This window comes from Serinus canaria, chromosome 5 (assembly GCF_022539315.1).
Source record: "Serinus canaria isolate serCan28SL12 chromosome 5, serCan2020, whole genome shotgun sequence".
Taxonomy (NCBI): Eukaryota; Metazoa; Chordata; class Aves; order Passeriformes; family Fringillidae; genus Serinus; species Serinus canaria.
In genome coordinates, this window is record NC_066319.1 from 25976243 (window position 1) to 25989374 (window position 13132).

The 13132-nt window shown below is 38.8% G+C and overlaps 2 protein-coding genes across 3 annotated transcripts in view; one reads left to right on the top strand and one right to left on the bottom strand.

Moving 5' to 3' along the window:
* Positions 1-13132, top strand: part of MAPKBP1 (mitogen-activated protein kinase binding protein 1) — a 529170-nt gene that overhangs the window by 463055 nt on the left and 52983 nt on the right. The window lies entirely within an intron of this gene.
* Positions 1568-13132, bottom strand: part of LOC103826647 (cytosolic phospholipase A2 epsilon-like) — a 32947-nt gene continuing 21382 nt past the window's right edge. For both annotated transcript variants that reach the window (XM_009102050.4, XM_018907634.3), the window contains 10 exons: positions 11731-11866; positions 9746-9882; positions 8312-8534; positions 7229-7343; positions 6266-6403; positions 5884-5991; positions 4879-5070; positions 4252-4421; positions 2998-3184; positions 1568-2115 (listed from right to left, as the gene is read on the bottom strand). In XM_009102050.4, coding sequence (XP_009100298.1) covers positions 1907-2115; positions 2998-3184; positions 4252-4421; positions 4879-5070; positions 5884-5991; positions 6266-6403; positions 7229-7343; positions 8312-8534; positions 9746-9882; positions 11731-11866 — 1615 coding nt within the window. In that variant the 3' untranslated portion in view covers positions 1568-1906. The remainder of the gene's footprint in view (positions 2116-2997; positions 3185-4251; positions 4422-4878; positions 5071-5883; positions 5992-6265; positions 6404-7228; positions 7344-8311; positions 8535-9745; positions 9883-11730; positions 11867-13132) is intronic.

Genomic DNA, 13132 nt, shown 5'->3' on the forward strand with positions numbered 1-13132 from the left:
TTAGTTACAAGTCTGTATGTTTTTATCAGTCATCCTGAATATCTTAAAATTAAAAATTATTTATATATATATATAAAGCAATCACTATTGGTACTCTATTTCAAAAAGTCAATATTGAAACACTGGGGAAACTGAAGAGCTTGAGAGTAGTAGGAGCCCTCAGAGAGGGAAAGGCAGGTTTCGTGTCAGCCAGCAGGACACAAAGAAAAACAGCATTAATCAGTCTCAGTCTGCATATTGCACTTACCTGGCTTTTTCCCATCCTATTGTTGAGCAAGTTTCCCCTGTAAAACAGACTGCAACATCCTCCCTCCTACTTTGTTCCATTTCCAGCAAAAAGGTCTAGGATAAACACAGTAAACACAGAGATATCTCTAGAAAGGATCGAGAAGCATCCCATGAACTAGCTATTCTAGTGTATGGAAGCAGAACCACAACTACAGCTGCCTCACACATGGAGGGACAATAATCTAGATTTAAACATACAATATTGTACCTGAAAGCAGGGTTACACTGTGCTCTTTCAAGAGTTTCAGGTATATGAACACAATGAACATGCTCATAAGTGAAAGCCAGTGCCCTCTTCTTCCCCTCCTCCACCCAAAATGCTCCTAGATGCCCCATCAGCTGGTTATTTTTTTTAGGAATAAATCAAATAATCCTTTACCTTCATTCCATACCAAAAAATTGTCATTTCTGATGATAGTCAAGACTATCCTGATCTCAATGCTAACTCTGCCCTGCTGACCATCTGAATTTCCTTGCAACAGTGGAAATCTTTTATTAACAAAAGGAAGATAATCCAAAACAATTTTCTGAGCTCCTGTGACTAATCTCTTCATGAATCACAGCTCCACAGTGCAAGGCTGATGTTGTGAAAGACTGAGCTTGTGATCTGCCTGTTAGAGAGTTGTGAGAGGAGTCTTTGGCATCTACCGTCCCCCAGAAGACCTCTAGGATTTTTGATAATGAGAAACCAGTATCTCAGAATAATCCCTGCAAAGACCTTTTCCTATAAGTGGTGAACAGGTGTGAAAAGTATGTCTGTAAAGGGCCTCTTGTATTGCCCTATTCTGCACAAACAGCTAGGAGCCACTTCCCATCTTATGAAACACTGGGAGAAGTCACAAGGTCATCCTTCAGGAACAGTAAAGGCAGGTAAAGATGAGTGAGACAGGACAGCCAGCAGAAACTCCAAGAGAAAAGTGAAGGAAAGCTGGGCCACACATCTACTGCTTAGGCTGAATGTAAGTGTTTCTGGGAACAGCAGCTCAGAGAAGACATGTTGGATCTCCTGAGACAAAGATGATCTAATTCAGGGGCAATTTTTTATTGATGGTGAAAAGTGTATAAATTTTAACAACACTGATACTAACTTCAGAAACTTATTTTCAAAGACTTGTGAAGACAGTTAAGTAAAAATCTCATAGTGGAAAGAAAATCAAATCAGAGATGACAAACTTCAAGAATTAAATAAGCAAGACCAGCACAATGAATTAGTTATTTACCAAAAAAATTCCAGTTCAAGGGATTGTTGTTCTGCCACACAGCAAACACACCATATAAATACTATTTTGATACAAATTTTAATGTGCCACATAATTCATCATTATCTTCCACAACATTATAATAATTTATATTGAATATATATAACAATTAGTAAAGAAACTTGGTAACAAAACTAAGAACAAATTTATTTCTTTGAAGTTTGTTTTGGATTAAACCATTGGTAAATTCCAATGTGTTTGTCTGAAGACCCATGCAAATAGGGTGGAGTCCAGAATGTCCTTAGGATGATGTGATTTCCACTGCAAGTATCCCTGATAAGAATCAAACATCTCGACCTCAGCAAGCCATAGACAACCCAAGAAATACCACATGAAAGACTGAAGATAGCGTGTGGTGGCTAATAATTCCTCTGCTTCCTCCGTGCCACTGCCAAGCGCAAGGCCTGAATAATCAACTTCTCGTTGTTCAGGACGTTGTAATCTGTCAGTTTCACCAGTTTGTCAAAATTCTCTTCACTGAAACACACCTCTCTTGTTGTAAAGGGGGAGAGGATGCTGGAGACATCAACTTTGCCTTCAGCCATCTCTTCAGGACTCCTTTCCACACCTAAGGGGACAAACCACAAGAGATGCACCAGTAAGGTTTTGTTGCAGTATGTGGCTCCTATCAGTATTTACATTATTACAGGTAGAAAAGGGAGACTTGGAAGGAAAGATATAATTTGCCAGAGGCAAGTAAAAATACTGTGCTAGTAGCACTATATTCTTCAGCATGTGGATCAAGCCTCTGTCCAAATATGCAGCAGCAATGCTAAACCACTGCTGGGACAACACAAGTCTTTTTCACCCAACAAGAAAAGCACAAGCAAGAAGAAAACCAGATACTCTTGTACTAGATAAAATAACAGCCACCTCCCTGAAAGTTCAGGAGAAATAATTGCACTCATAATTCAATTAATTAAATTAATTGAATTATGAGTGCATAATTCAATTAATAATTGAATAATGCACTCATAATTCAATTAACACCAAAGATCTCCGCCCACTCAAACCTCAGTCTAGGAGACAACTTTTAAATATGTGAAAAAATCTTGAATTAATGGGTTTCACACCAAAACCAGCAGAAGGTTTTTCCTTGTCTTTGTTTGCAAGCAGCAGTGCATGACAAGTCCATGTCTATAGAGTAAAACATCTTGTGTTGAGAATCTACCCCTCAAGGTGTCGAAGTATCAGAATTTTTGCTTTCATATAACCTCTAGTAGCTTTTGTGAAATAAGTGCCTGTTCTTTAATAATCTCAGGTGCTTTAAGAAAGATTCTGGAGTTCATATAGTTCAGATGTCCTGAGACAGAGCAGTAATTTTTTTCAGTGATGAGACCCATGCTGGCATTGGAAAGGTCAGAGATGACAGTGACAGATACATTAGATATGAAATTGAAATAATTCACTAGGAAAACATTTAATAAAATTGCTATCACAGATGACTCACCAGGAGCTTTATATTTCTTGAAGGTATCATTTACTAGGGGAAAGAAAAGCACTGTTGGAGCTTGTGGACTGTCAGCTTCTTCAAACACATAGCACTCCTTCAAGTTTTCCCTGTCTTCCTCACTTATCTCAATTTTGGGAAATGGAATTTCTTGCTCCGAAAAGTACTTTGCAATCTGATCCAGAGGCTGGATGAAAAGAAAAATATATATATAAAATTATTCCAAAAAATCAAAACTGGTAGAGAAACCTGGATATTTTAAACTGCAGCAGCTAATATCCCAAGGTTTGAATCTCCCTCTGTCAAGACATTAAATTTCAGATGGAGACAATCATAACCACCCCAGACATTGCAGCTTATCTTATTTTCCACATTGCTTTAGGCAAAAGAAGGAAACAGTCACTTTCTCTGAACTTGAAAATTAATCCAAAACCCACAGGTCTGATTTTATGATTCCATTGAAAGAGGTTCAGAGAGGAAGGCAAAGAAACTACAAGAATGGAGAGGGAATGCATCAGTCCAGACTACTCTGCATCATTGTCTTCTTCATTATTTACCACTTTCCCAGTCTGTCCTCTACATAATTTGTGTTCCTTGACAATGACTCCCTATTAATAAACACACCAACATATCTTGTGACCTCATTAAAAAAACCCCAATAACAGCTATCTTTACTATAAACCTATGTTTATTTTTGTATTATTATCATTATATATGCAACACTAACATACTATTTTAAATAACTAATAAATCTGGCATTAGCCCTACATTTCCATAGGAGAGGTATGAGATATAAAGGCCAAGACAGGTTTTTCCATTTAGTCTGTTAAAGTCTGTTTTCAGGACTTTCCATTGCCTTTGTAATTAGTTCAGTACAAGGATAAACAAGCAGAGTTTCAGACTACTCCATCAGTTTATAATATAATCCAGAATATAATCCATCAGTTTTTAAAACTATTGGATCCACTGCAGTGAAGACCTTGATGATTTTGAAATGCCTATACCCATCATCATCTTCCAATATCCTTCTTAGTTACTGAGAAATCAATTGCCTAATGATGATGATGATGATGATGATGATGATGATGATGATGAGATAATAATAATAATAATAATAATAATAATAATAATAATAATAATAATAATAATAATAATTTCACATTCCAGTACTGAAAAGTTAGGTGTTTTACCTGACAAGTGGTAGAGACCAAAAGATCAAAAGGGAAAAGATCTAGATACCATGGCTTTTCTTACCAGTGTTTGGGACCCTCCGCTGTAATTCAAATGGAGGATGACATCGACCTCTCTCTTCGACCTCAAGAGAGGTGGGTAGCTGGTATTAATGAAAAAGCCAGTATCAACCAGGGAGAGCTCATTGTCTGCTGTTTCCATCAGTTTATTTGGGAAGGAGTCTATCACTGTGTCTGAAACGTAATTATTTCTCATTACAACAAAGAAAACACAAGAACTGATTTCTCCTCTGAAGGAAGGTAAAGAATAAAGAATGAAGAATTTTATCCTTACTCTTGCTGTGCTTATTTTCAGGAGCAAGTGACATGCTACCGCTTTTTCCTTCCCCCTTCCTGAGCACCTCATGCTGCTTTAGCCCTAGAGGGGAGATCTCTCCTCCTGCCTTAGGCTGAGCTTGCTTTATCCACAGGAACATAGTCCCCAAACAGCCAGATAAAATTTCACTCTTCAACACCCCCCACCAAAACTGAAATGTTATTCAAATCTGGCTTTCATATTTTCCATTTGTAAAGGGAGAAGTGGCAATTCAGAAGTCAGTCTCATCTCTTCCTCTCTGTTGGAAATCCTAAGTGAATTCTGAAAATTAAACCTTCTTAGAATATTGCTGAAAAACATGCTGGTTTACTGTGCCTTTCCAGGTAGAAAATCCTTCACTCTCCAGGTACTTGTTATGCAGCTGGAAGCCTCTGATAAAATTGGGATACTGTGCAATGGTTGGACGTCCTGTTAAGACATCTCGCAGAGTGGAGGAGAAGACACTCGAGGGAGTGAATAGACACGTGTCTACTTCATAGGGATTCACAGACAGAAAGGGCTCTTCTGCTGCAAGATGAAAAGAAGAAATTGTAAATGTAGGATAGTTTTCTGAAATGACCAATATTGTGACTAATGGAGTGATTAATAACGACAGTTGTCATCATCCCCCACTCCAAAGTTAATCAAACATAGTTATAAGCCCTTAAGGTCTATGCCATCAAATAAAATGCAGCATTAGACAGTGAATTAAATGACCAGCTACCTGCAGGCAGCAGGCTGCCAGGCAGTAAGGATCACCTTCCACTCTAAGCTTCCTCAAATGATGCCCACCTCTACTGTAGCATGTGGTGGAGGGTACAGAGCAGTCCCAAAATGTACAGGAGACCTGTCAATAGGACACTTTCAGAATTCATGTCAGTGTCACCCCGGGTCAGCATCAAGTAAGTTAGGAGACCAGTCACTACAGGTTCCCTGTGCAATTAAAAGCAAGAGCAAGCTTTCCTCGAGGGTAGTTCAGAAGAGAAATCAGCTCTCTCCAAGAGCCATTTTCTCTACCCATGTTATTACTGGCCAAGGAGGACTATATCCTAATTTAACAATCTCAAGATGTGATTTTGATACAAAATTATTTTTATATGTCTGATAGATACTGGTTTTGTGTCTGTATGACCTTCAGGAAAAGGTACAGTTTTACACAGCCTTTCCAAAGAAGCCCAATTTAGTTTTTGATCAGGTAGAAAAAAAATTCTTAGTTGACATCCCTGCTTTTCTTTCCTCATCTTTTACTCTCTGACTTTGACAGCATTTCTTTATGCATTAGACATCTTCTCAAAACATAAACAATATATACCAGTGGGGCAAAAAACCTTAGAGTCTCACCTATATCTTTTACTCTGTCTCTGGTCCATCTGCACCAGAAATCTTCTGAATCAGCAGCCAAATTCCAGACATACATCACATCTATGGAAAATATACTGCTCCACATGCCTATAATGTGAAAGAGGAATAGAAGCTGATTGATGGAGTGGCCTCAGAAGAATCTTAATTGATACATACCTTCAGTTCTTCCCATTGGATACTTCCTTTCTGTCTGTACAGATGCCTTTGTGGGCATACTTCATGAGTACATCCTTGCTAGTGTAAACTCACACCTGCTCAACCTGTCTGCCAGTGTCTTCTCAGTGGTGTCCACCACAGATCATGTGCTGGCCCATACCAGCTGTCTCTCCAGCAGACCACCTTTCCCCAAGGCAGCAGTCACCTTGCATATAGCAGATCCGAGTCTCTGAGAGCTTCTTCACCATCCTTCCCATAAAGAATTGACTTCCAAAGTGTTCTGCGCGAATAGATGCTCCGTATTTCAGCAGACCAACTTCATAAGGAGTGAACTCCAGCCACTCTATGGCAACAGCAGCCAGACCATGAGAAAGCAACATGTTAGACAACATGTTAGATGATACCAAACAGAAGAGTTCCAGGAAGCAAACCCAATGAAAAAGACACTGGCTGGTTCATAGCATGCCGTTCACCAGCCATGGCTGTATCTGTATTGCCAGCAGTACTGATACCATGAGGTCCTTCCACACTGTGGCAGGACAGTTCCAGGCTGTGAAAGAGCAACCTCCAGCAAAAAAGCCCTGGTCTGAATGAAACCACAGGCATTCCCTTAACAGACTTAATCTTACCCCAAAGTATGTGTTGCTCATACATAACTTGTTTCCTTTAGGGCACTAGTGACAGAGTGCTTAGCGTCCACTTGGTGTCATGTACTAAGTTGATCATGTTAAACAAATACTGTGAAAATTAGTAGTAGAGGAAATAGTGATTTTCCTGACATTGGACCCAGAATTTTTTTTTTCTTTAATTGCTCAAAATAAGACCACATGGAACCATATAAGAATTTGTTTAATTCCAACGCTTTTATGACAGGATAAGTTGTGACTTTGACATCTTCTGCGGAATAACTATGTTTCCACTTTTAGCAAAATAAAGAACTCAAATTCTAAACACAAAACACATTTGGAATTTTTTTCCTAGGTTTTGTTTTGGTTTGTTTTTTTAGTTTTGGTCACTATTATCTGAAAATTTAATGACTTATTGGGGGTTTTATTTGCAATTAGAATGAAAAGACTGTTGCATTGATAAAGCTGTTTATATCAATATCATCTTTGTTTAGAGCATTTAAGTTATAAATTCGTTAAGAAATCTAAATCATAACCATTACCTCTGAATGCCTGGGCACTGTAGTTGGACTTGAGGTTGATGGCCACATAGATGGGCAGTGGGTTCTGGCCGTTATCCACTGCCTGACGCTGGTCCGAGAGTCTGTGCTCGTCTTTCTGGTTTTGAATAAAAAGGGTTAATGGAATGAGGTGAAAAACAACTTGCACTTCAAATAATATCATGTGAATTATCAGCCCTATCCAGCCTTATCCAAGTTCTCCTTTCCATTCCCAGGTAACTGGATTGTTCCAAAATATCTGCCATGGGATATTCCAGACTTGGCAAGCATCCCATAAGAAGCAGCTCCACCCCATATGGGTTCTCAGATTTTGAGATATGCAGAGAAGTTGACTGTAGATTCAGCCAGAAACAAACAAACAAACAAACAAACAAAAAACCTGAAAAAAACCAACAACAAAAAACCCCCACAGTTCCAGGAAAAATCATGCAGCTAAGTGGAAGCTAAAGTTCTTTCCTTGGCTGGGTCTCAGCAAAGAATTGATCACATTTTAAGGTACTTTGCAAATATATACATATTCAAGAATATATTCTATTGCACATAACAATTTAAAACATCATTGTACAAACTTAAACCAGGAGGAAACTGTTTAGGATACACTATTTTTAAATTAACAAAATTTCTTAAAACTTGATATCATATTTAGAAAATTGTCTTTCTCACTATGTGAACCACTTCCACATGCAGGTCACTTTATAAATGCAAATCTTCATTTATGTTAGAGAAGCAAATTAATTCAAATTTTTAAGTGCCTCTTCTAGTCAGAATATTTCATGTCCAAAATGATTCATTTACAATTCAAAATATTTTTTCTCCAGATGCTTCTCTCCTTAAGGAGAAAGAATACCTTTAACTGGTATGACACGGCTCCTTCAGTTCCAGGTCAACCTCTCTTTAAATCTAGAGTAGTGTTTTAATAATGGATCCGAATAAATAATATTTAATCAACTGCTAAACTAATTATTTGCATCAGTATCAGTGAATGGCAACCAGAATTTATTTCCTCCTCTATTGTAGCTATTTTTTTCTCTACTGTAGCAGTTATGTGGAAGAAAGGAGCAATACCTTATCATGTAGCATGGATTCAATGACAAGACCCCAAAGGTCTATGAAAGAAGTGTTATGTCCTTCTTTAGTCCTCTCCATCAGGTCATTGTAATAGTACTTCAGACAATCCAAAGAAAAACAGCAGATCTTAGATTTGGTTACTTGCTTGCGAGCTTCCTTGATTGCATCCTCCAGATATTTTTGTGACCAATTAGCATCTTCATATAAGTTTGCCATGGTCCTGAAGAAATGTTAGTAGAAAATAATGAAAGAGGCCAATGCTGTGGTTTGTTTTCAGAAAACAGATGTGCAACCTATTTGCCTGTTTCTTAATTCTTATGGGGTTCACACTTAAAACACTCTCATTTCAGGAGCAAACAAAGCCTCCAAGCTTTCCTGGTTTGGATGTGATAAAATGGGCTCAAAAATTACCTTGAAATTCAAGGGAGAAAAGAAACCAAGACCCAAGGCTATAAAATTCAAAGATTCCAAAAGTATTCATCAAATCTATTTCTTGGAAGGTAGGGAGTATTCTAGGGAGCAGTCACTACTACTCTGCTCTGGTCCTGCATTTTTTCCCATATAATGGCTTATGCCAGCAAGAAAACTGGGCAGTTTTGGGCATGTCCTCATATGACCATTCTTACTTGTCCCCTTGAAATCATAACACAGACAGGTACATTCAGATTTCCACATAGATACAGAGAACTTGAAAGAAAGACCTACCATTGAAGTTTGGACTTACATAAAGTGAACCACAACTCAGTGAAAAAAATTCTCCACTTCCAAACAGGTGTAGAGGAGTGGAGGTACCTAGAACCTACTTGATTAAATACTTCAGTTATTTTCAGTATGACATCATCTGCTCTATGCCCACTGGGAGAAGAGAGCACTTCAAATACTTCAGTTATTTTCAGTATGACATCATCTGCTCTATGCCCACTGGGAGAAGAGAGCACTTCACAACAAGCCACTGTATCTGCAGTCTCTCCAAGGTCAGTAACTTAATATCATTTGTTGGCCTTTTGTGACAATATGAATTCCTCTAGCCCCAAATACATCTTTTACCAGAGGGAGATGCACTGTAAATCCAAAATGGAAGTGAGAATAACCAGCAAATGGCAGGCATAAATTCTTCTTCCCATCTTTCTTCAATTTCCAGTCTAAAGACAAATTCATTGTATTTAGTCTAAGGTATAACTGATACAATATGAAAAGGGAATAGAGCATTTAGGTGAAGATGCATATCAGGCATAGACTGAGTCAGTGTGCTGACATAAGCAGTTGATGAGTGTGGTGATTAATCTCTTACTCAGTATGTTTTGTTTCTTTGCTCCAGGTGGACAGAGAGTAGATTTTGGGCAGAATAGAAATGCTTTTGCTTTGTTAAGTGCCATATAAGCTAATAGTAATGAGTAGAGAACACATGAAGCTTGTTCGGGTCACTCTCACCATGTGGTACCCGATAAACCCCCGATGTAGGAAATGCAGTCCAGGAGGTTGAGTTTCTGGAGGCCCAGCAGGCTGCCATACATCGCTGTGAGTGACCTCGTTCCTCCCCCGGTTGTCGTGATGGCCACCACAGGCACCTGGTCAACACAGCAAGGCAGAAGGAGCAAAAGCTGTGCATGAGTTGGACACAAACAGAAATCAGATAACAGGTCACAGGCATTGATACAAGCAGGGATGCTGCTTGGGATGGAAAGGATGTGATTGTTGCAGAAGGCTTGTTTGCCACCACCTGACTGCTGTGAGAAGGAAGGCTTATGTCTTACCCTCTCGGATGGGGTGGGAAGGTGTTTACTTAACATACAACTGGAAATCAACCTCATCACCCTGGAATTTTTCTCAAAGTATATTATTAGAAGCTGTCACAGAAAAAATACAGGATTTACCACACTGGAGCAGGTTAGGGATCCATGATTCTGCCTCTAACAATGACCAGTGTCACACAGGAATGCACAGCAACCTGTAATCAGCCAGACCACACAATAGCCAAAGTCTTCCTGGCCCCAGGCCATTAATTACTTTATGTCCTGAAGCACAGTCATTGATAGGGTTTCCCCCTCCATGATCCAAGTGGAATTGAAGAGACAGACTATTCTTCTCCTTATCTTTTCCTGATCTAGTACACCCTCTGCTTCCGTTAGCAACCAGAGTGTGGATGCTTACACGCCCCATGGAAAATGTCTATTTATACCTTTCAAGTATTAGCTTCTAATTTCATAAAGGAATCTGTGTTCCAAAGTCAATGAATAGGGCATGAAGGAAACCATTCTCCTCCTCTATGAAAAAAACAAAAGCTCAGAAAAATGAGAAAACAGATGTTCTTCGTACTGTTTTAAGATCCCAAATCTAGGAAATTTTATAAAATAATAATGAGGAAAAATCTTATAATCTTAGCCAAAGTCAGAATAAACTCCAAAAATTCTCTTCTGGGGCTTACATTTCCTAACCTATTTTTGAGTAAGTTAAAATACTAATGATTTTTTTTCAGTTCAAATGTAAGTCAGTTAATAAAGTAGAGGGGATATTTTCCCATATTTCTGAAGTTAAACACATGAATAGGAGAGCCACAGTAATTAGACCTTTCAGAAAACAGTTTTCTATGTGTGAGGACAGCTCTCTCAGACAGGTTGCAAAAATAGTTTAAAATGTTCTTTTCGGCTTTGTTGAAAACTTTGTTTCCTGTATTCTCTGCTCTGAAATCCAAATTAATATTTTTGAATCCTATTTTCCTCAGCACTCATTTTTTTAACTATCACTTAAGAGTGTTCTTGTTGTTGGTATGTTTGTACTTTTCTGAATGTCAGCAAGCAGTTAGGCATCAGCAGTTCCAAAGCTTATGATTCAGTTACAGAGGCAGGAACAGAGTCTAGAGTGATACAGCTAAACATACAAACAGCTATTTCATCTACAACTCAGTGATGCTCTAAGATCCACTCTTCTTTGCCAGATTGATAGTCTTATTTTATCCCTCATTTTTCCCAACAATAGAGCTATTTTGCTGCAGAAAGCACCCCAAGAATTTTTATTCAGACATTTGTGAAAATTTTTCTTTCTTTCTCAGCAGCCTTTACACACGTGCCATGGCCACCACCTTGTCTCTGTGCTAAAGCCCTCTGTTTTGCAGGCAGCATTGCCCTGCTGTTCCATGTCTGCCCACTATAAATTTTTCTCCTGAGACCCATGTGCAACATCCAGAATAAACAGGAATGGACTGTTTGAGAAGCTGTTGAGAAGTTTTTGGCTTCATAAAGACATCATCCTGCCTCCCCCCCATTAACAGCTTCTCTTGCTCATGCCTTGCCCTAGGTGACCCCGCCTGGCCCACGCCAGCAGGACTAATTATGCTGGAATTTTATTTGTCGTTTGAATTTGTAAGCCAGGCCCTGTTCCCTTGAGAGCAATTGCTACCAGGGACTATATTGGCTTGCCTCATGCTCTTTCAGATCCTCTTCCAAATTAAGAATCTTTTTCAGAGCAGCAGCAACATATTTCTTCCTTTTCCGCAGGAAGTTCTGTTCCTCCATGCACAGGCTAAACCCCAAGCGCACATCCAGATCTCCTGAGCTGGAACAGACAATGGGACAAATCAATGCACACATCATTTATACCTGATTTCAAGATCTGTAGGGCAGGTAATTAAAAAAAAAAATCTGTAAAACAAGTTATTTCCAAGTCTGCATAGTGATAAAGGAAAGAAAAACAGACACCCCATTTTTACTGCCAGCAAGAAATAGCAGTGTGGATGAAGAGGCGTTTCCAAGGTACTTTAGATCTCTTGTGAACACGGACAAAAAAACAAGACACACAAGTCAGGGAAAGATCACCAAAAGGAGTAATTTCCATAGTATTTTTTTCTGTACCCATTGCTGATTATCACTATGACACCCTGGAAAATTCAAGTGATGGCACTATCACTGCTTCTCAGGTTTTGACAATGCACTAACAGCATTTAAAGTGAGGGTTCTAATGAGTTATGTGATGAAGCCTGAACTGCAGGGCAAGCATCATCCCCTGCTCAGTCTCTTGGGAATTCCAGTCTTTCACCTGTGTCCTGAACATATTCTTAGGTAAGTATTCACAAGCTTTGTCCTGCAATATACAAGAATATCCATCACTTTTTTTTCACATGTGCAGATGCATGAAATTTTGTCCTTTGAGAAATGTGAAGCACAAGCAAAAGAAAACTCAAAAAAAAAATTAAAAAAAAACCCACCAATCAAATTGCAGCTAATGTTATGTGCGTACAGCAACGTAAATACACTCATTACTGAGGATAACACTAAATATTGACCAAATCTTCTGGATCACATCACCCTCTGGTGGCTGCAAACACTGTCCTGAAAATAATTTTCAGCAATATTTCACAAATATGAATATTTTGAAGATTTTTGCTACTAACCTTTCTTCTCCAGCAAATTTGATTTATCACACAGTGTAATTTTGAAAACAGAATAAGGTCAAATGATTTACCTTACAAAAAACCCAACTCTTTTAGCAGTAGATTAACATTTTTCTTGCTCTCTTTCTATATGTGCGTCTGTTAAATGTACAGGTCAGTGCATTTTGTTATGGGCTGAGGTTGTACAGGTGGCTCTCCATTTACACAAAGTTTCCTTGTGCTGTAAAATCCACCTCGCTTTCCTTCTGTATATCATCCCATAGTGAGGGTGCTGTGAACCACAGGAAGTTTTCAGCTCCACCATAAAATGTCACTGTCTTCAGTTTTACCTGTTACTGGTGCAATACTGTCCCTGCAAGTGGGTTGGCAGAGGTGCAGCTGGTCAAGTCTCAGTTCCCATTCTGCTCAGTGAAGCAGAAGGAGCAGAAGCC